The 23358-nt window shown below is 48.4% G+C and overlaps 1 protein-coding gene across 1 annotated transcript in view; it reads left to right on the forward strand.

The window, feature by feature from the left end:
• Ttc28 (tetratricopeptide repeat domain 28) overlaps nucleotides 1–23358 on the forward strand; it is a 480228-nt gene that overhangs the window by 417762 nt on the left and 39108 nt on the right. Inside the window, exons 14-19 of the mRNA XM_013014273.1 lie at nucleotides 711–2052; nucleotides 3241–3764; nucleotides 7552–7661; nucleotides 9210–9339; nucleotides 11068–11286; nucleotides 13032–13197. Coding sequence (XP_012869727.1) covers nucleotides 711–2052; nucleotides 3241–3764; nucleotides 7552–7661; nucleotides 9210–9339; nucleotides 11068–11286; nucleotides 13032–13197 — 2491 coding nt within the window. The remainder of the gene's footprint in view (nucleotides 1–710; nucleotides 2053–3240; nucleotides 3765–7551; nucleotides 7662–9209; nucleotides 9340–11067; nucleotides 11287–13031; nucleotides 13198–23358) is intronic.

Genomic DNA, 23358 nt, shown 5'->3' on the forward strand with positions numbered 1-23358 from the left:
TGCGTCTGCAGCTGAACTCCTTGATATTGACTGAGGGTTCCTTGAACTGAAGTGTCAGGGCAGGGCAGGGCCACACCTGTAGCTCCTGCCACACAGTTGTGCAGAGTTGGCTCCTGGTTAAGTCCCTACCAGTAGGTGTCTTCCCCGATTTCAGAGCCAATGCTACTAAAGGGGGTGTTGACATTTTTATTTGCTAATTTAGGAGGAGTGAAAATGGCACTTGAGCATTTCTTGATTTTGTAGGTTTTTTTTAAATCATCAAAGGAAATTAGCATTTTCTTCCTTCTTTGTATTTCTTCTTTGTGAGTTGTATACTATCACTTCTACCTTTTTGCCTATTTCAGTAAATTGGGGTTTTCTTTTTTCTTTCTTTTAAAAATCAAACTGAGTGAAATGTTATCCACGGTAGCCATTAAACATTTTCATATGGTACCACACGCTTTCCCATGTTGTGTTTGCCTTTTAATTTTGGATGTTTATTTGTTGTATAAAACTTCTCATTTTTGTAATCAAAATCTGTCGATGTTTTGTTCCTGTTACTTTGAAGCTTAGGAAAGTATCCTCTCTCTGGAGAGTTGGTAAATATTTAACTCTACCTTCTGTTATTTTAAATTCTTGAGTTCATCTGGATGGTACTTGCTATAAATGGAGTCGCAGATGACATTGCTTTCTAAATTGTTCACCAGCAATTCTACTCTTCTCTGTCTCAGGTATCATCTACCAGATGAAGGGGGATTATGATGCTGCTCTGAAACTCCACAAGACACACCTGTGCATCGCACAAGAGCTGAGTGATTACGCTGCCCAGGGTCGCGCCTACGGGAACATGGGCAATGCCTACAATGCCCTGGGCATGTATGACCAGGCCGTGAAGTACCACCGACAGGAGCTGCAGATCTCCATGGAGGTGAATGATCGGGCCTCACAGGCTTCCACACACGGCAACCTGGCTGTGGCCTACCAGGCCCTGGGCGCCCATGACCGGGCCCTGCAGCACTATCAGAACCACTTGAACATCGCCCGGGAGCTGCGAGACATCCAGAGCGAGGCTAGGGCCCTCAGCAACCTGGGAAACTTCCACTGCTCTCGGGGGGAGTATGTCCAGGCTGCCCCCTATTACGAGCAGTACCTGCGGCTGGCTCCAGACCTTCAGGACATGGAAGGAGAAGGGAAGGTCTGTCACAATCTTGGCTATGCCCATTACTGCCTTGGAAACTACCAGGAGGCAGTGAAGTACTACGAACAGGACCTGGCACTGGCCAAAGACCTTCATGACAAATTGAGCCAAGCGAAAGCCTACTGCAACCTGGGCCTGGCATTTAAAGCTCTGCTGAATTTCAGCAAAGCTGAGGAGTGTCAGAAGTACCTGCTGTCCCTTGCCCAGTCCTTGAACAATTCCCAGGCTAAATTTCGAGCCTTAGGGAACCTGGGCGATATATTCATCTGTAAAAAAGATATAAATGGTGCAATAAAATTCTATGAGCAACAGCTGGGCCTGGCTCACCACGTGAAGGACAGAAGGCTGGAGGCCAGCGCATATGCTGCCCTGGGCACTGCCTACCGGATGGTCCAGAAGTACGACAAAGCCTTGGGGTACCACACGCAGGAACTGGAGGTCTATCAGGAGCTGAGCGACTTGACGGGCGAGTGCCGGGCTCATGGGCACCTGGCTGCTGTCTACATGGCCCTTGGGAAATACACCATGGCATTCAAGTGTTACGAAGAGCAGCTGGATCTGGGGCAGAAGCTGAAGGACCCGAGCCTGGAGGCCCAGGTCTACGGCAACATGGGCATCACAAAGATGAACATGAACGTGATGGAGGATGCCATCGGCTACTTCGAGCAGCAGCTGGCCATGCTGCAGCAGCTCAGTGGGAATGAGTCGGTGCTGGATAGGGGCCGAGCCTACGGCAATCTGGGGGATTGCTACGAGGCCCTAGGGGACTACGAGGAGGCCATCAAGTACTATGAGCAGTATCTGTCAGTGGCCCAGAGTCTGAATCGCATGCAAGACCAAGCCAAGGCCTACCGGGGTCTAGGGAACGGACACAGGTAACAATGACAGAGGACAAGCGGTTGTGAGAGTGGTGGCAGCTGCATCTGTGCACAGAGTTTGCTAGCTACCTGGCTCTTCCCACATAGTTCCCTTGATTCCTTCCAAGACCTTTGGGGTTAAGCAGGTATTATTGTCCTTACTTGTGGCCCACAGAGGGTGGACTGAGGCCTAAGATTACACAGCTTAAACAGATAACTGAGAGGCAAACTTGGGACTCTCCAACTCCAAATGCAGGACTTTTGGGACTGCATTAGAATGAGCAGAAGAAAAGAGTAAATAAGGATGGGAAAGCAAATTGATCCGTCTTTCCTGAGGGCCTCCCACCTGTTCTGGATGTTTATTAGTATGACATTCCCCACATACCCACCAATTACTGCGACCCTGTTGTGTTGCTCTTAGCAAAGCCATTGGATAACAGAGTAAATAAATGTGGCCCATGTACCATGCATCATCCTGGACACCCTGTCTGAGCAATCCTGTGTTGCTGTGCACACACCTCCACCTGCTGTGAGCTGGGATTTAGCTCCGCCAGAAGCTGAGGCTCAGGAGCACTGTAGCCCCACAATGTGTTTGATCTGTTGCCAAAGCCCACATCCCCCCCCTTGATCCTGTCATCTCAGAGCAGCGCAGACAGACACACTGTGGGCCAAGAAATGCTTTCCTCCAAGTGGGGGGACCCCAAGAAGGTGCCTATGTCTACAGAATATATGGCCTTATCAGAGAGACAGAGGATTAGGGCTCCTGGAGTGAAGGAAGGGCAGAGGTCAAACTAAATCATCACCCAGAGTGCTCCGAGAAGCACAGAGAGGAAGATTTACAGTTGCTATAAAGTGATTTCAAAAACATAGTCTAAGCGGTAGTGGAAATTGGGAGGCCCGGAGACCCAAAGCGTTCCTCTGCTATCATTGTGCCTATTAATATATTTTATGCTCCCTCTGGGTGCACATCCCGTTGAGTCCCGAGCTCTTGGGAAGGTCATCGAGGGATGACTTTTGAATTGCTTTCCAGATTATGAAATTCCTGTGCATCTCACTCTGAGGGCACATGATAGATTTTAGCTAGAAGAGGAGTTAAGAGCCTCTATAGTAAGTGACAGTGACAAATGCTTTTCATTTTCTCAGGGGCTTTAGCATGTCTGCACCTGCACCAAATGATACCATTGCTTCTCTGTCTTCCTCCCACAGGGCAATGGGGAGCTTGCAGCAAGCCCTTGTGTGCTTCGAGAAGAGGCTTGTGGTCACCCACGAGCTCGGAGAGGCCTTCAATAAAGCCCAGGCCTATGGAGAGCTGGGCAGTCTGCACAGCCAATTAGGGAATTATGAACAAGCCATTTCCTGCCTTGAACGTCAGCTGAACATTGCGCGAGAGATGAAGGACCGAGCCCTGGAGAGTGACGCGGCCTGCGGCCTGGGCGGGGTCTACCAGCAGATGGGGGAGTACGACACAGCCCTGCAGTATCACCAGCTTGACCTACAGATAGCAGAGGAAACCAACAACCCCACATGCCAGGGCCGAGCCTATGGGAACCTGGGCCTGACCTACGAGTCCCTGGGCACCTTCGAGAGGGCTGTGGTCTATCAAGAACAACACCTGAGCATCGCCGCACAGATGAATGACCTGGTGGCCAAGACAGTGTCCTATAGCAGCCTCGGAAGGACCCACCATGCCTTGCAGAACTATTCCCAGGCAGTCATGTACCTGCAGGAAGGTAGGTGAAAAGGCCCAGTGTGATCTCTCCAACACAGAGGGGAAATGCAGTGGGAATGACCTCTGTGTGGGGTAGGATCTCCCCTGTGTGGCCACCCCTGTGTGGGGTGAGGGGCTCACAATACCTTCCCCTGTGGGGGGGTGGGGAGGCTCACAGTGCCACCTCTGTGCGTGGGGCTGTGTGGGTTCACAGTGTCTGCCACCTCTGTGTGGGGTAGGTAGGGGTCTCTCAGTGCCACCTCTGTGGATGGGGGGGTGTCTCACCGTGCCACCTCTCTGTGGGGTTGGGGCTCAGGGTTCATTGTCAGCTCAGTGTGAGTCTTGATAGTGCTAAGGTGCTTCGCTGTCTGGACCCCTGGCCCAGAACCAGCTTGCCATGCTGCCTTGGTGATTGTGTCCATGGCAGGCCAAGAGCTTTGCAACCCGAGACTGGTGAATAGATGGCATGTCCTCACACAGATGAGTCAAGTGAGATCTGATCACGTGAAACCACAGGGTTGAGAGTATGGCTCCATTGGTAGAGAGCTAGCCAATGAGTGAAAGTGTCAGGTATATCAGGTACCAAGTTCAAGTCCCAGTCTCTGATCTAAAAAAGAAAAAAAAGACTGTAGGAGCCAAAATTGGGGAAATGGCTATCTGTTCCAAGTCTCATTGACCCTCTAGAAAATACTAGAACTATATAGATGTCAGATTTGACATGGCAGCTGAGGTCCAACCCAGAGGCAGCTGTCTGGGGATCACTGAGCAGCAAGCCAGGCGTCCTGCCCGGTGCTTGTACAGGGCTTGGGCTAGTGCCACAGCACTGTCTTGTTCCAGGCAGGCCTGGAAATTGGCTACTTCTCTTCCACCAACACCACCAAGTTCCACAAGCCACCTGCGCACAGTGGGCCTAGGATGAAGTCCTAAGCCTAAGTCCTGCAGCATCGTGCTTGCCTTCTACCCTCAGGCTGGCAGCCTCTCCTCACAGGCCTCCTGCCTCAGGCATGAGGGGCGCAGGGGACCCTGCACTGGCTGCTGAAGGCAGATGGTTGCAGATTTAAGCAAAAACTGTTTCCAAGGGGCTTTGCATATGTAGTTTATTCAAGCTGATTTATTTCTCACAACTGTCTTGAGAGAAGTTTCTGGTTTTTTCAGTGCTGGGGTTTAAGCCCAGGGCTTCGTGCTTGCTCTAGTGCTCTACTTACTGAGTTGGTATGCCCCTCCCCTGGAGGCAAATGAGATTATCCCCATTATTATTTTGTAGCTAAGTCACCAAGACCTGGAATACAGTGGTTTGATCCTGCCCCTTGGTTGGTTAGGCACAGAGGGGAGCTCAGCCTGAGTTTTCTGACCTCAAGAACCCCACAATACCCCATGCCAACATGGCTGTGCTAGCACAGACTGAAGGGCACACAGAAGCTACAGGCCACTACCTGTTGCAACAATGAGAAGTACAAGTTTTCATGTCGAAAATGAGCTTTACAAAGTTGGTGCGGGGGGGGGGGGGTTTATGGGGGGGGGGCTGGGAAGGGAGAGGAGGCTGCAATGCTTGATAAGAAATGTACGCATTATCCTGTCCATGTAATTGTAACCCCTCTGTACAGTATGTTCACAAAAAATAAATGAAAAAAAAAAAAGAAGCTACAGGCCACTGCCCGGCCCACCATACCTGACTCTTCTCCATAGGTACGGGGCTCTGCCAGGCCGCCTCAAGTGCACATGCTGGCTTTCAGTTTCCAACCCTTGGCAGTGGTAAAATCCCGGCATCCCAGGAGTGACTGTCAGTTGAATCTGTAAAACCCATTCAAATCAGGCCCAGCATCTGACAACCTGGCCACTATGTTTGTTAGTCCTTCCTGAATCAGTTTCTGTGTAACAGCTGGTTTGCCTGAGATGTTGCAGTATAGTTCTGTATTTATGGAAAATTCCCTCATGCTTATTGTTCCTTGTGATAAATCTTGCAGAGTTCATTTTGTGGACAGTCTATAACCTGTGCCTTTCCTAGTTGGCCTTGCCAGGTACCTTTTTTCTTGACCTCTGAGCGGGCTCAGTTGCAGAGCACCTGAAGGGGGCATTCTGTAGCCTCTTGTTAAGGAAGGGCCAGTTCAGCTGGAAAAAAATCTGCCCTCCTCCCCAGGTGTTTCTGGCTTTCAGGGGAGGGGCTTCAGTTTGGCATCCCCCCTCTCTCCTCTGCCCCAGTGCCATGCAGCTTCAGGGGCAGGGTGGATGGATGTGATTTGGTGATATGGGTGGATACTGATGGTGAAAAACCACAGCTGTTTCTCATTTTGCAAATGAGGGAAGAAGACTGGACCCATTTAGAGATTTATCCTGGGCCAACAGCTCTGGAGATGTTGGGGGGAGGGGAGGCGGGGACAAGGAGACAGGTCAGGTACGTGGATAGAAGCTGGGCACTTCATACCACATCTGCCCAGTGTTTTGTGAAGTCTTCATTGTTGAACCCCTGGCTATTTACCAGTGGTAACCTGAGTTCTGGGGACCCAGAAGACGCTGAGTAAAGTCCCTGCTCTCATAGATCTTGCTTCCAAGGGGGGCTTGACCCAGAAATGAGGGCACTACTGGGGTGGGGGTCTGTGCCGAAGATGAAAAGTAGCATCTCCTGGTTTTCTCTCAGGAGCCATCATCTTTCCTCTCTTCACGTGGGAATTGTTTGCAAATATTGTCATTACTCAGGACATGAAGTGGATTCAAAATGCAGTTTGAATTTTCCACTCCTTGTATATTTTGAAGTACAAGATGTTAAGGACCTTGAGCCTGAGCCTCACTTTCCTCCGTCTCCTGCTGACTCAGCTGTCTTTGAGAGGTCAGCATTGCAGGGGCCCAGCCTGCAGGGAGGCCGCTCCCAGGTGCTGATCAGAGCAGAAGGAAGCCCTGCCTTTGTGTGCTGGTGCTGCTTCCACACAGGCTGCTCTCTGTTCAGGCCGCCCTCCACTCTGGCTAGCTGCTTCTGCACAGAAAACACAATAATGAGAGCAAAATGACTGAGAATGGCTTATTGACAATACAATAAACCACTGCCTTCAGATCTGGCTCCCACAAAGCCCTGGAGGTGGCTGGTGTCCCGAAACCCAGAAGCTTGCTGTGGGTAGGTGACCTGAACTGCAGGTGCCTATCTGAAGGCCACTGAAATGAGAACTGTCTCATCTCAGGCTTTTGACTCATAACAGCAGTTGTTTTGCAACCCCACTGAGACACATCACATTCTCAGGCATGCAGGAAGGGAGATTGACGAGAGATGTGTTGGTGCCATCAGTAACAGCAGCAGGGCCGGGCTGTGTGCATACTCCGCCTTCCGGAGAACCTCAGAGTCTTCTGAGCGCTGATTGACTGCTGTGTAGCTAGATAGGAGGATGGGAAGAAGTATCTAAGCATCTCTACTTGGCTGTCAGGAAAAGCTTTTTCCAGTCAAAGAATCAGGTGAGATAAATTTATCAGCCCATAGTTTTCATTTGCAAAGCTAAGAGTTTCATGTCTGGGAGGACAGCCAGGTTAGTTTCATTTGTCTCCCCTGTTTGCGCCTGCCCTGCAAGCGTGTCTTCTGCTGATGGTCATATCTCCTGCTGATTGCCGCTGCCTCCGCTCCTGCTGGGTATTTCCCAGTGTCCTGGAAACATCACCACACGGTGGGGTTTGGAAGGCATGTGTATTCTGCCTTGGCCACTGGGCTCTGGTCCCATGATCTCTCTGGCTGTGTTTCAAACACCTGAAGCAAAATTAACCTTCCCAGACTCAGCAGGGTGGAATTATCTGTCTTCTGTTTCTTTGAATTTTTCTCTCTCTGGTTTCAGGTTTAAGGTTAGCTGAACAACTGGGCCGAAGAGAAGATGAGGCAAAAATTCGCCATGGTCTTGGCCTCTCCCTTTGGGCTAGTGGAAACCTGGAAGAGGCCCAACACCAGGTGAGGAGAAGAACCTGAACAAGTACAGATGTTTCTCAAAGCCTGGAAGGCCTTGGAATGCTTGTCTTTGTGGTGGTGGCATTCCCCCAGACATGTCAGCCTCGTCCTCAGGTTGATGCACAATATTTCCAGCCCACACCAGCCCAGAAGTGCTGAGCTTCCCGTCAGCAAAGATTCCCACTCATGCTGTGATGAATTTCTCAATAATTTTGTTAGAATTCTTGTAATATGTGCTGCTGCTCTGCATTAAACTTTAATGTGAAATTACATTCTTCATAACAGAAGCAAAATAAGAATTCATAGTCACTGGAGTAAATGTCTTTGTAGCTTTATAATAGATATAACTTCTCTCTCCCCCTCTCATGGTAATTCCTTGTGTCTGCACTTGTACAAGAAGCTGGAGTGTTGAGATCCCTGGCATTCTGGGCTTCCTCTGTTGAACTGAAGTGATAGAGACAGCTGTGTCTGGGATCATACTCACCCCTCTGTAGCGTGAAGGGTGCTGTGGACCCTGCGCCAGGCAAAGGGGACCAAGGATAAACACACGGCTCCATTCCAGAGGTGCCCCTGAGGGTGGAGGATGTGACATGCCTGAGTTTGTGCCTCGTGTCCTCCAGTGCTGGGCACTATGCTCTGCTCCTGATCTATTAAAGGCACTTTAAAGGATTAACTATGATTTCCTGGTTGTAAAAATTAAGACACACACTGATGTAGTGACATGTCCTTTCCATTCACTGAATTTATTCCTCACACTACCTTAGCAAGTCAAATAATAACTGCCTGTTCTAGATAGATAGGAAGAAACTGAGGCTCCAAAACCTGTTAAATAAGAGGTAGGGTTAGAGGCACCCTCCTCTCCTGTGGCTCTCTCCAAGTCTATGTGTACCAGTCTTAGAACTCTGCTTTCTCAATTTGGCTAAACAGAGCAGTGGGTCAGGGTCTCCATTCAGAATGTCAGTTACCTGGGTCTCCAGATGTCTCCCTGTGTGGGGTGGTGGAGGGGGAGAGCGGAGGAGGAGGAAGGCACCTCTGAAGGCCTGTCCAGCAACCCTCTGGTCCCAGAAAGCAGTATCTGATTGGGCCACAAAGGTCCTACTCTCCGGCAGAGTGGCTGCCTCTGTCTCCTTGTCCCAGCCTGTCCATTTCCAGCTCACCCATTACACTGGTCCTCACCAACATCTTTGTACCCCGAAGACCTGAAGTGGTGGGTTATGGTCATCTGGTGACAAGAGGGAAGGCTTTTTGTTCTAATCAAAGTCAGCCCTGTTGGGATTAATACTTGAGTTCTTCAGAGACTTCATAAATCCATAACCCATATCTTAGATACCCTTGTCTATAAGTCAAAAATTGATTACACAAACTATGGTTTACTGGGTATGACGGGATACCTCACCAAGTCTACAAGGACCCACTGGAAATGCAGCTTGATCCTCTAAGAAATAAAAACCATGTAGGTGTGTGCCCAAGTGTGTGCACATGTCATCTCTACTCTGTGAACAGCTGGACCCACTTTGTAGACATGGTGACATTCTCTGCCTTTCCTTACAGCTGTACAGAGCATCCGCTTTGTTTGAAACCATCCGGCACGAGGCGCAGCTGAGCACCGACTACAAACTCTCCCTGTTCGACCTGCAGACATCATCCTACCAGGCCCTGCAGCGGGTGCTCGTCAGCCTAGGTGAGAGGGAGAAGCTAGGGAGCTGGGGTCGCACGCATCCAGGTTGTTTAGTAGGAGATGTCACAGGAGACCATGGAGCCATGACCACACCCAGCATTGTATCCAGAGTTGGCAGAGAACCTACTGTGTGCTGATTGCACGCCCTAGGGATTGTAGTAAAGACACAGGTAGCTCATAGCCACATCAGGCAGGAAGCTCAGTATGGGGAGATGGGCTAACCAGAGAGGCTCGGGACAGGAAGCCACGTAGCAGGCCCAGGAGCCAGGGCAGGTGTCCCCTCTCTCCACTGACACCTGCCACACGTTTTTGGCATCAGAAAAGTGCCTGAGAGTTCACTGGCCTCTGCTCTCTTCTCAGCCACATGTCCTCGTTAGCTGCTGCCTAGTTAATGTTTCTGCCTCTGGGTCTGCACCCCAGGGTCATGACACACACGGGGTCATGAAGCCTGTGGCTCCCTTTTCCTCCTCATTCCCCTGCCTCCTGCCTTCTGTCTCTTTCTCAAAGGTATTCACTGAAACAAAGAAAGACAAGTTGGTGTTGAAGCCCTTTACCAACTTGCCCTTAGCTGTGGAAAACGCGAGAGTTGCTTTTGCAGATTTTTTACAAATTGCCTGGGATTGTAATTTATTTCCTGTTATAGTCACAATGTTAAGTCTGTCTAGCACTTTGGGGCTGATTTTCCAGTGTACATTGAAAATGTCCCTGCTGCTCCAGTTAATAACTTAATAGAAGAAAGGAAGACATTTGCATGCACTCCCATAAACTCCACTTTCTATGCATGCTCAAAGCATGCATAGAAGCAAGGCAGCTTTGAAGCGCTGTCAGAGCCAGCATCTGCTCCCTGCCTCTGCCTGCTCTCTCTTCAGGCCCCAGCTGCAGTTTATATTTACAGGGCAAGTGGTGTCCCCCCAGCTCTCACAGAAAAGCCTCACCTGAAAGTAGGTTGCCTTCAGTTTGTGCTTTTCTGCAGGTGCATCAGCTTTTAAACTAGATTACAGACGGCCTCTTAGAGGACATGGAATTAGACCCTGGGTTGAAAGGCTGAGGAAGAGTTCAAAGAAACAGCAGTTCTAAAGCAATCATGATCCAAGATCTCAGGGGTTTAAAACCTTTGCCCAGGGTGCTAGAAAAGAGGGAAGCTCCTGGGAGTGCAGTAGACCTTGATGTCAGCTCCTACAGAAACAGCTCCTGGCATACAGGAGGTGATTAAGGGACACCTCTCAGCCATGTACATGGTTGTAACCCTCCCTGATTGGTGTAGCCTTTTGTGGTAGGCTGAACAATGACAGTTATTCCTTTTGAGCCAACGTCAGTGGGAAGAGAAAGGTCCCACGAGAGGGCCAGGTAGGTGGGATACACAGGAACTGGGAGATGGGGGTGTGTCTAGGAGGGCTGTCAGGAGAGCTGCCGGCAGATCTCATCCACCAGCTCTATGGCAGGATCAGCGTTGAGCCGGGAGTTGATAGGATAACCAGAGTGGCAAGCATCTGTCCAGGCAGCCAAGGGACTGCAGCAGGAGGCCACAGCCTGGTTAGGGAGCTCTGAACAAGTGGGATCTGGTGGTGCTGGCAGAGATAGGGAAGGCCAAGTAACTTAAGTGGCATGGGGCCAGTCTTGCTGAGTGTAAAACATGGGGTCCTGTGAGTGGGCAATGTGCCCACCGTGGCTGTGGCTCATCTGAGTGAGCATGTGCACACTGGTCTCCTCAGCCTACTCTTTGTCTCCTAGGCCACCACGATGAAGCCCTGGCTGTGGCAGAAAGGGGTCGGACAAGGGCGTTTGCTGATCTTCTGGTGGAACGACAAACGGGACACCAGGACTCAGACCCCTACTCCCCAGTCACCATCGACCAGATCCTCGAAATGGTTAACGGGCAGCGGGGCCTCGTGCTCTACTACTCCCTGGCTGCAGGCTACCTGTACAGCTGGCTGCTTGCTCCTGGGGCAGGTGAGGTCTCTCTCTGTGGGCCTAGGGAAATTAGGACATGAGCCCAGTGAAAGTCTAATGTGGGGAGGTCTCATAGAACAGATTAAGGAGCGATGCCTGGTGCTAGGGGTAGCAATTCTATGATGAGGCACTCAATTAATAATCCAGCCCCAAAAAGCATTGCCCCTGCCAGGAAAGGAAGACTGAGAGCTGGACCATGCGTGTCACTGGAGCTCTATTTGTCAGGCGCTGCTGTTTATCAGCTAATAAAGCCAAGGCAGCCAGGCCTAATGAGTTCTTTCTTGATAGGACTTCATAATTGTGATCTGTTGTCACGTAAGAGACCAGAATGATAATGGCAACTCTCATGGCTTAGAAATAAGTCTTAAGCTTGGAATTCTTTAGTGTAAGGGACCCCACTTTTTTTTAAAGCCAGTTCTGTTGAAGATCTGTTTTAGAAGTAAAAATCGCTTTGATTAATCCAACATTAATTGTTGAGGACGTAACAGTTTCACTGAATACAGAACCACTAATTGGCTGCCAGGGCCATATTTTTTGCATAATAAAATGCTGATGGCTTCTCCATGTTGGAGACACACCAGATCCAATTAGAGTTTATTGACTGGGGAAGTGGGTGTTATAATTGGGAATCTTGAAGAATGGGCTTCTTGAATATCTGTAAAAAGTTCAACTGCCAAGAAGAATTGACAAGATTTTCTTGATTGTGTTTCTTTCCCTTTGGGTTAAAAAAAAATGATAGCTTGGGATGACAGCTCCCAGATGCTTCCTGGGTTCCAAGCATACATGCCTACCTGTCCTATGTCAGCATTGTTTTTCAGAAAATCTTTCCTCTTTAATTCCATGTTCTCATGGGCTTTCCATGAGGAACTTCCTGACCTCTGATCCTTAGATTGTATGCCAAGAGTTTCAAGTTGTGATTTTCATGGTGACTTGGTGAAGGATGTCAGCTTCAGCAAGGCCCCAGAGGGACACTGGCACACGTGGGTGAGGTTGGCGATGGCTGGGTAGCTATCTCTTTCTGTGATTGCTGCGTCTTGGGGACATGATTTGACAGGTGGTATATCCAGAATCCTGTAATAATGAGCCATTGTGCAGTGACAGTCCCATTGTTTCTTCTTTTGTTCCTCTTTGCTCTTAATGAGACTCTGAAGCTTTGGCTGGGGACTGCAGTCCAATCAGAGAGCATGGCGTTCCCGAGGGCTGACACACCTCATTACCATTCGAGAATATGTCCTGTGCTTATTGCCTCCCTTTCAGGCAGACTTTGATGGTGTGGTTTTTTTTCTCCTTTAATATATTAATGGTCATTGACCAGTTAGTTTTATTTAAAAATGGTTTCGAATGTCTTTATTTGGCCTTTGTACTCTATACTTATTTTGATAAAATAGAGGTCCTTGGTGGCAGTTTCCTCTAGGCTAGTTCTATTTTTGCTTGTGATTCAGTCTCTGGAGAATCTACCTGGGTTCTGAAAGCAGACTGTAGGAGCCAGTGCCCCTGCAAAGCATCAGAAGAGGCTCCACAGGACGCAGTCCTTACCTCCAGGAGCTTCCAAAGTACCTTCAGAAGCCAAAGCTTATATCTTGGCTTCAGTTATTGAAATTCAGCCCCACCTCTCCACCAGCCCTGAGCCCTTAGATTCTGAGCAGTCTACACAGTCCAGTAGTATTGGCATTCCTGACCCCTTTGTTGGAATTGTCTTTGTTGAAACTGCATGCCTGACATTGGCTGTGCCTGCCTTGTTTCAGGAATTCTGAAGTTTCATGAACACTACCTGGGTGATAACACAACAGAGAACCCCAGTGACTTCCAGGCAGGCAGCAGCGGGACCCTTCCACCAGCCACCAGCTCAGCCCTGGAGCATCACATCACCAGTGTCCGTGAGGCCCTGGGGGTAGAGTCTTACTACTCCAGGTAGGGAGTAATGTCCCTTGTCTGCTCTCTGTGTGTTCCCTGCTTGTGGTGGTGTCAGTGTTTTGTTGATTGGGAAATATGCTATTTGAACTAGTAGATGAATGCTTATGGAATTCATACTTTTGTGCTCAGACTATTTATAGTTGCTATAGTAGAGCCGGGTCTGTATACAAGACCAAGCATAGGAGAGTAGGCCCTATTTGTTCCTGGTAGTTTCCATTCAGATGTGAAGGAGCTCCATGAGGAGCGGGGGAGCCTGCTTAAACATGCCTGTGAGTGTACCACACCAGCTCATGAAAACTGAGACCGGGGTCTGCCTGTAAGCAGACTGCAATGTGTGTGATAGCTCATGGCCTGCTTATATGTAGCACTGGTGACAGGGTTTGTGCATGGATAGATCTTCATAGTGCGGTCTGAGGTAGAGAGGAGCTGCTTTCTATAAAGACTGTAAGAGCTACGAACCTAGGAAATGTTTTAAGACAGTGATTGTCTATTTTGCATATGAAAAATAATGTCTGCAACAAATCACAAAAGAATGTGCCTAATGCTGGTTGTAACCAGTTTTTTCAGGTATCTTAGTCCTCCAGGCCACGATGGTCAAATGTCTGGAAGGCCTGGTGACAGAGACTCCACTGTGGTTGTGGAGGCAGGAGGTCCCCAGCACAAATGTGTGGTTGTGTCCTGAATGATTCTCTATCGTCACAGAGGGCCTGAGCTGCTTGGTCCCTGTAGAGATGCTGCACTCCATGTGTGAAGAGCATTTCCAGCAGTGGGACTCCTTGCTGGAGTGCACATGAGGCTGGAAAGAGTTCTTGGATAAACAGCAGCCCTTGGGTAATGGAATGGTGATATCTAAAAGGACTGAAGGGGTGCTGGGCACAAGCCTTGTATTCAGCAGAGCTGGCAGTGAAGTGGGGCCTGCTGACGGCCACGCTGGTGTCAGAGCCAGGACCCCAGCCTCCATCTCACCCAGACTCCAAGCCAGCGCGCGTTCTGGTTTTAATTATCAAAATTAATATCATGTTTTGAGAAAATAGCGAAGCATGTTAGAATGTCATTTCTAGCTTCTGTGTTTTATGAAGTAAGAACATGCTTTGGCCATGTGCACACATGGGACTGCTGTACCCCCAGTCCAGGACCTGGGCAGTGCTGTGGACATTACAGGCTGGGGAACCTCACTGGAGATTGTAGAAGCTTCACAGGACTGGGGCGGGGCGGGGGTGGAGGGGTGGAGAGGGAGGTGGGGAGGGCTAGGACAAGGAACATACTTCACCTGGTATTTAAGGCCTGAGCACCATAGCGGGAGCCCTCTCTGCAGCTTTCCTGCCCTTCCTTATTGGGGACTGTGTGTTTCAGCATCTTCCTGGTGGTTTGGTCTTTGAATGACTCTCCTTGTAGAAAGCCTGCACAGTACCTGCATTCTGGCCTGTGCCACTCTCTTCCAGTATAGTTCATGGAAACTCCTCCAAAGAGGCAAAGCCCTCAGGCATGTTAGAATCATCAGTTGACTTTTTAAACTTAGAAGGTTACTGTCCAGAACTTGAGCTAAGATCACAGGGTATCTTGATGTGCATCCTATACAGTGGTTTCTGTGTCATTTCCCTCATACTGACAAGGTCATCGCAATGCAAACCAGCCATTGATGAAGCTCAGCCTGTGTGGAAACAAAGATTTTTCTTGATCTCATTGGTCAGGTGACTACATAAAGCAAGTAGAGGATCTCCCTTTGACTCTCTCCTCATTGGACATCACTTATGCACAGTACATCTGAACCTCGAGGCTGAGTAACTGTTTGCAGTAGAAGACTGTGCACTGGGGTTAGTGCAACTGCTCATCAATGGCAGGGAGAGAAGAAAGATTGCCAGTTGCTGTGGTCCCTGAGTTACATAAACATGTGTGCGCACGCATGCACGCACACACACACACAGAGGTTACATCCACAGGGTCTCTGGCTATTGGGCTGATGCACACACAGATCTGCTCACCAGGACATTTGCCATCATAAAGTCAGTGAGGAGTTTAAAGGCGGTATTTCTTCCAGGCCCATTGGCAGGCTGTCCTTGGAGCTTAGCCTCCCACCTTACCTGTCAGAGATGAGGCCGCCCTGTGGCAGGGAGCCGCCTTGTCAGAAATCTGCTCCAAGAAACCGTGTTCTTCACTGGTAGAGTTTGGTTTGCCGGATTGGAGTTGTTATGGAACTGTTTTCTGCCTCACAGTTTTGTGAAGACAGTAAGAAATCTCAGTGGTGTAGCTCTTTTCATCTGTAAAATTCATATTTTGAAGGCTCCTTTGCTTGGTGACATAAGAACACAGGAAATGAACAAGCCTACTCCAACAGCATCACATGTCTTTATAATGTTCATGTCTGCTAATTTAACAATTCTCTATCTTAAAAGTCGCAGGACATAGCCAGGTGCGCACCTATAATCCTAGCTAGTCAGGAGGCTGAGATATGAGGATTGCAGTTCAGAACCAGCCTGGACAGGAAAGTCTGAAACTCTTATTTCACAAAGCTCAAAGTGGAGCTGTGACCCAAGTGGTAGAGCTCTAGCCATGAGCACGAATGCTCAGAGACAGTGCCAATGCCTGGAGTTCAAGCCCCAGAACCAATACACAAGAAAAGTTTCAGAACACACAATCAACACACATTATTTCTTTACACTAACAATACTGAGTTATTAGTTGAAGGGTTTTGTGTCCCTGTGAGTGTACCTCAGATTGTAATTCCCCCCCCCCGCCGCCCCACAGTGCCTAGTAACAGCACTGACTTTGCTCATCTTGTTTCACAGTTACACAATTATGCATCTTCCAAGTAGATGGCAATACTCTGGAGAGCCGGGGCTCTGTCCTCCTCCCCCCTGCTCTGCCTCACACAGCACCTGACCCCTAGTGAACGTCAGTAATTTGGAATGTAGTCACCAGAAGATGCTGTGAGCAGACTTAGTTCATGCTGGGCTGGGTTACCATTACTGAGTCTCTTTCTCAAGTGCTTGTGAAGTCTGCCGTGCCCCTAGAAATTGAGTCTGGGTGCCGTGGGGGATACCTTCATTCAATTACCGCCGCCTGGTCGCCGCCACGTCCTTGTTATTCTGCAGACCGGTTCTGCTCTCCTTAATGGCATCTCGTGCTGAAAGGAAGTCAAATGCTACAAAGGAGTTTCTGAAAATGGATTTCAAAATAAAAGAATTGCTTTTATTAAGTATTTAATAAGAACTTCCAGTCCCTTCCTCCCAGATCAAAAGAGGCGGGGATTGAAGCCACCGTAGAGAACACGAGCCTCCTGGGAGGGCAGTTTTATGAATGTCAAACACGTCCTCAGCTTTTAACTGCAGCATGGAACCTGCTCCCTGGGCACCTGGGACAGTGCAGTGGCACTTTGGGGACCCTAAGATGGGCAGGGCTGTGCTTTAGCACCGGCCAGATCTAAGAAGAGGGCTCCCAAAAGGCCTTAAATAAATTGCCATTGTAGACTGTCCTTTTTTTGTGGGGTAAATATTGCTTCATTGTTAAGGAATATTAAGCCTTGTTAAACTATTGCTATTATGTTCTTCCCTTCTTCAGTGCTTTTCTATGTTCCCAAATGTTCACTGGGAGACGTTACTTTGATCAAATGGTACTACTGGTGAATTTAAATTGCACTAATTCTCAATGCTGATGACCCCAGCTGGTTCTAAACTGCTAATGAGTGGCCAATATTAACAACTCTGATGACACCAGCTATTAGAGGGGGTGTGGATCCTCTAGCTGCCTTGCACAGGGACAGCAAGGTGTCAGGAGAAGTTGGCATCCCCTTGTAATGGCAGATCATCATGCAGCTCCCACAGGTGTGGTACCCAAGGGAGGGTCCTGGAAGGGAGAGGACTAAGGCTGTGTTGTGAACCGCAAAGTCCTGAAATCCCTGTCATCAGAGAAAAGGGGAGCACAGCCCCCAGTGGAGTATTAGGCAGTGTTCAGCAATAGACAAGCTTAGCGAACCCATGCCTAAGTCTTAGCAATTCAATATGAGAAATGAGGTTCCCTAATTCACTTAACAGCACAGTGTCCTTTTAGGAGAGTTACAAAGGTAGAAACCCTTTCAAGAAAGCAGAGAGAAGCTATTAAACTTGTTTAGAAAGGAGAGCCAGAGGTGAGGGTTCTGAAGCTAGTATGATCCCAACTTCAGTCTCTTGTGGGCAGATGAGGAATGAATACTACTATTGAGAGCCAGGCCTTTGGGATTAGAGTATTGTAGATGCTAAAGGTGTAATTAATAATTACTAAATAGCCAGATACCAGGGGCACACACCTGTAATCCTAGCTACTCAGGAGGCTGAGATTTGAGATCAAGGGTTAAAGCCAACCTAGGCAGAAAAGTCCATGAGACTCTTATCACCAGTTAACTGCCCCCAAAAAACAGAAGTGGAGCTTTGGCTCAAGTGGTTAGAATACTAGCCTTGAGCACAAAAGTTCAGGAACAGTGCTTAGGCCTTGAGTTCAAGCCCCAGGACTGGCACAAAAATAAAATAAAAATTCTAAATGAAATTTTAAAAACTAAGTATATAAAATAAATAAAAACAAAGAATGTTGTAAACCAGAGATTATGTTAATACAATTCCCAAAGTGCCCTTCTTTCTTAAATAGAGGAGCAGAAAGGCAAGAGTTAGGAGCAAATGAAGAGCAGAAGTGTGCTTGCAAGCAGGACATTGTGTCTCCTTGCTCTGTTCAAGTGTCAGTGGGTCCTTGCAGGTTCCAACCCATCTTCACAGAGGTCTTTTCTAAGTCTGGCTTTTGCTGATCAAACTGATCTCCCTGTTATGGTTTGGATATGAAATGTCTCCACAGTCCCATGTACAAAATACTTGGGCCCCAGCCAGTATCACTATTTTGGGAGGTTCTGGAAACTTCCGAAGGTAGGGCCCAGTTAGAAGAAAGCGATCACGAGGGGCATGCCATTGAAGGTTATTCTGGTCTCTGGCCTCTTCCTGTCTACCATGAGGTGAACAGCCTCCCCTACCACTTGTTTCTTCCAACCAATTGCATGGCCAAGCATCCATGGGCTGAGCCCGCAACTGTGAGCAGAATAAATCTTCCCTCCTTTAAATTATTCTCACAGGTAATTTGGTCACAGCTGTTTAAAAGTAATTAATACACTTCCAATTAATCCAACTAACAAGGTTTAACTTTGTAAGAGGAAAGTTTTCTCTTATCCCAGATGCTTTCTAGAACATTATGGAGAAAAACTGAAGGTAATTTTTTCTTGGCATTTATATTGTTCCTCAAAAGAGAGTTTCCAGTTTCACTCTGAATTAGAGCAGTGGCACTTTAAAAATACTTGATGAGCATGTAGCTTGCTCTAGGCTGAGGCTGAGCCTAGAGCTGCAGCATGGGTAGTAGCAGAAACTTCTGGCCGACAGTAACTCACAGATGGGGCAGGTAACCAGCATATGGAATATTTGTCTACCCCACAAAATGGCCTGTGAAAACACTGTGAGCTAAGAAGACTTGGCCTGACTCCACCTGACTGGAGTAAGGCAATGGTTGGAGAGTCTCTAGGAAGGCAGGGGAAAAGGGCAAGAGCTCTTCAACCCTGTATCTGGAGATTGGCCTTTCTTAATCTGAAGTCAGGCTTCTTCTCAGATGGGTTGATTGCTGGCAGAAGTTCTGTGTGCCAGTCCTGGGGCTTGAACTCAGGGCCTGGGCACTGTCCCTGAGCTTCTTTTGCTCAAGGCTAGCACTCTACCACTTGAGCCACAGTGCCACATCTGGCTTTTTTTTTTCTGTTTATGTGGTACTGAGGAATCAAACCCAGAGCTTCATGCATGCTAGGCAAACACTCTACTACTAAGCCACATTCCCAGCCCTCTGTGTGCCCTTTTTAGCGGTGGCCCAATGTGGCTGGATTCCAAAGGCAGGCACAGCCTTGTGTATAAAGGCACTTGAACAGGCACAGCTGTATCAATTTGAGGAATTTTTTTTAAAGCAAGACGCCACAGTTTAAACCAGACCACTGAGGACCTGAAGAAGACCCAGCTGTAAAACTAACTGCTCTTTTATCCCTGATTCTCAAATTTGGATTCCTTCCAGAAGGCTCTGAGGAGAGAGTTAAGTAGGCGTTAGTAAGTATCTTGGTGTAAGTGCACAGCTTAGCCAGGAGGATGAGAGTGGCTGATCTTGTGGAAACAGCCGAGTGGATCCTATCTCATGTGTCCCCTGACCTTTTTAAGAACAGAAGCTTAAAACACGAAGCATGAGTTTTCCCTTTGCCCATGGGAAGACAGTCTGGAGTGGTGCAGCCAGCCTGAAGACAAAGCAGCCAGCATGGATGTAGAGAAAATCATCCTGTGGCCATCACCAGGTACCCATGGGGCATGGGGCTCAGACAGGGAGTTTGGTAGATGCCTGAAGACCTGGCAGAAGCACTGAAGACCAGATATTTCTCCTCATCTCTCTATTCCAAAGCTTGGAATGGCATTTCTGCAAGGACAGGATCTGGAGAGAAAAGGTAGGATGGATTTCTGAAGCTGTGATCACTCCGGACATGTGGTCAGTCTCTTTTGGTTCCATGACAACTGCTGGCTGTTGCCACAACCAATTGTGTAAAACCTCTTTGAATTTACCAGGTCTCCACATCCATGGCTTTCTATGTCCTGTCCTCAGCAGCAGTGAAATCCCTGCTCTTGTCTTTGTTCATTGATTTAACAATCAATATTTAAGACATGTACTATGTTACTCTTGGCCTTGAGAATATAACTGTGCCGCAGACTCACCAATGGTGACTGTGGATGGTGAACTACCCAACCAGGTATTGCCTTTCACCATGACGGTTACCTCCACCCACTCACTGCCAGTGGGAGAGGACCTGCATCCCAAGAGAGACGTCTTTCTTCTCTCTTAACACACCGCACACCCAGGAGTAGTGAGGAGCTCCTTCCACCCCTCCAATGCTGCTTATCTTCCTCCTGCTCCACAACTGTGGGCACCCTTGGCCATTGGACTCCCCCTAAGAACCTTAATATGTCTCCAGACACAGACCTATGTCCCTGGCCCGCATACCTTAGTTTCTAGGCACACCTTCCTCCCAGATACAAGCTTTCCCCTGGAGCTGAGCTCACCCCACACTCAGCTGAGCTCACTTCATACTCCAAGCCAGACCTGTGCTCATGCAGCCCCTCACCAGGCATGCCTTAGTTCCAGCCTTTTTTTTGGGGGGGGGGTTGGTCATGGGGCTTGAACTCTGGGCCTGGGCGTTGTCCCTCAGCTCTTCAGCTTAAGGCAAGAGCTCTACCATTTGAGTCACAGTGCCACTTCTGGTTTCTGGTGGTTTATTGGAGATAAGAGTCTCACGGGCTTTTCCAGTCTGGGCTGGCTTTGTACCACAATCCTCAGATCTCAGCCTCCTGAGTAGCTAGGATGACAGGCATGAGCCACCTGTACCCAACCTAGTTCCAGCCTTTTTAAATGGCACCATCTTTCCCCCCTCCCTCTTAGCTCTGAGGCCTCTGAATCACTCTTCTGAAACCTTTCTTCCCTGACTTGATGCTCCTTGGTCAATCTAGCCTCAATCTGATTGTACCATCACCATCAGCTCCAGGAATCACCTCTTCTCCTCTTCCCCCTCCAGCCCAGGGTCTAACCAGTATTTGCATATATGAGCATCTGCCCCCGCCTCCCTACCTGCTCCTTGTCTCCTAGGAGCTTCTGGCCCTTGCTGTCCGGCACTTTTCCTAAGAGTTCACTACCTTCCACCTGCTCTCACATGCCAGCCATGGAGAGGGGAGGTGACACCTGACCTCAGGCCTCATTTTCCCATACTAGCTGTATTGCCCTCGCTCTGCTCCAAGGCCTGTTTGCTCTGCCCTCCTAGCAGCACATTCCATAGAGCTTGCTTGCTTCTCCAGGGTTTGAGGGGAGATAGTGAAGGGAGATGGGCACAATGCCTGGCTGGTCCGACAGTGCCACATTAATGCATGTACTTAACCCCAACACCACTGTGTACACCCTTCTTCTGGGCAAGGAAGAGAGGAACAGTCTCTGTGGGGCCCTTTGGGTGCAGCCACGGGTGTGTGAGCCTGGCAGGGTGGGTAGCTCCCTCTGAGGTGCTGCTGGCACCATGCACTGCAAACCAGTTGTCCAGCATCTCAGTGTACCAGGAATCCAAATATGGGCCTTAACGTGCTCTCAGCGCTACCTGGGACTCAGGACTTCCTCCTCAAGTGATCTTGTTTCAGGGTGAAGAAGAGATGAAGCAATAATGACTAATTCTCTCACCTCCCACCTTTACTATCCTTTGAAAATTCTCATAGACTTGCTTTCTCCTCTTCTGGAAGCTCTCTTGGTCTCTAGATATAAGGTGTCTTCCCTTTCCATTGACCTCAGGAGTATAACACTACAAAGAAAACTGTTCCATAAAATGAAATAAAATAAAAATGAAAAAGTAGAGGAATATCCCTTACTGGATAACACATCAAGTACGATTTTTTCTTCTGGTTAATTGGAGAGAGTGTCTCTCAAATTGGTCTGCCTGGGCTGGTTTTGAAGGACAATTCTCAGCCCTCAGCCTCTTGAGTTGCTAAGATTACAGGTGTGAGCCACCAGCACCTAGGCAATTAAACAATCTCATAGTAAATTTGAGAGCAAGGACAATGGTTTCTCATTGAAAAGGAAGAGTTCTTTAGTTAAAAGGGTTTTTTTTTAAAGAAAAATAATCCATTACCCTAGGTATTTCCAGAAGTAAAAATCGTTCATCGTTCATACCAGGCCACATCATGAAAGGAGCAGTTCACAGTCCTTGAGAATTTACCTATTTTCCACTCCAACATGAAAGTGATCGTTTAATCTTACATACAATTCCCTGAACTCCCCCTAAATAATTGCTTTGGTGATTTTAGCTCAGCCTTGAAACAGACTTGGATCTGTGGCATATTTGACTTATTTGAAAGACAGAAGCAATTTGAAAGCAATAGAGACCTCAGAGGTCTGCCCTCAGGGACTAGAAGAGAAAGGAGGGAAGCAGGGGGGTGCAGAATGGAATGAAGCTTCAGCACTTAAGTGACAATGCCACCCGTCACACAAGTGGTTCTTAAGTAATCCGTGCCAAGCATCCTCACCTACTGCAGGGGCTCCTTCAGTCCACAGTAGCCTGTGACAAAGGCAGGCCAGCTCTTATGATCCCTATTTTTGCGGTAGACACACTGAGACTAATCAAAGATTGACTGATCATTAGATTGGAACTTGAACCCAGAACTCAAGGATCCAGTCTTTCTACTGGGCCATCTTTCTCTCTTGTAGGGCAAGCAGTGACTGTGGGTATGTTCCAGTTAGAAAGACCAGCAAAGCCAGTCACCAGTGGCTCACGCCTGTAATCCTAGCTACTCAAGAGGCTGAGATCTGAGGATTGCAGTTCAAAGCCAGCCCAGGCAGGAAAGTCCATGAAATTCTTATCTCCAATAAACCACTAGAAAACCAGAAGTAGCACTGTGGCTCAAGCAATAGAGCCCTTGCCTTGAGCGCAGGGACAGCACCCAAGCCCAGAGTTCAAGCCCTATGACAGAAAGAAAGAAAGAAAGAAAGAAAGAAAGAAAGAAAGAAAGAAAGAAAGAAAGAAAGAAAGAAAGAAAGGAAGGAAGGAAGGAAGGAAGGAAGAAAGAAAGAGAAAGAGAGAGAGGGAGGGAGGGAGGGAGGGAGAAAGGAAAGAAAGGAAGAAAGACCAGCAAAACTGGATGTGGGTGGCTCATGTCTATAATCCTAGCTACTCAAGAGGTTGAGATCTGAGGATCATGGTTCAAAGCCAGCCCGTTCAGGAAAGTCTGTGAAACTTTTATCTCCAACTTGCCTCCAAAAAGTGAGAAGTGCAGCTGTGGCTCAAGTGGTAGAATACCGGCCTTGAACAAAAAAAACCTCAAGGATAGTGCCCAGGCCCTGAGTTCAAGCCTAGTATTGACACACACATGCACATGCGCACACACAAGCTGTAAGTATAGGCATGTCTCAAGAGGGAGAGCACCACCCTTGAGTGCAGAAGCCAAGCAAGACCGCATGACCCTGAGTTCAAGTCCCATACAGCCCACCAGAAAGAAAAAACAGTCACAGAAGAATAATACAGAACGGAGTCATCTGCAGAGGTCAGCCTGCTCTGGGTAAGGATGCTAGCTGCCTTGGGCATGTGCTCAGGACTCAGTACCC

Source organism: Dipodomys ordii, unplaced genomic scaffold, assembly GCF_000151885.1.
Source record: "Dipodomys ordii isolate 6190 unplaced genomic scaffold, Dord_2.0 Scaffold23, whole genome shotgun sequence".
Lineage (NCBI taxonomy): Eukaryota > Metazoa > Chordata > Mammalia > Rodentia > Heteromyidae > Dipodomys > Dipodomys ordii.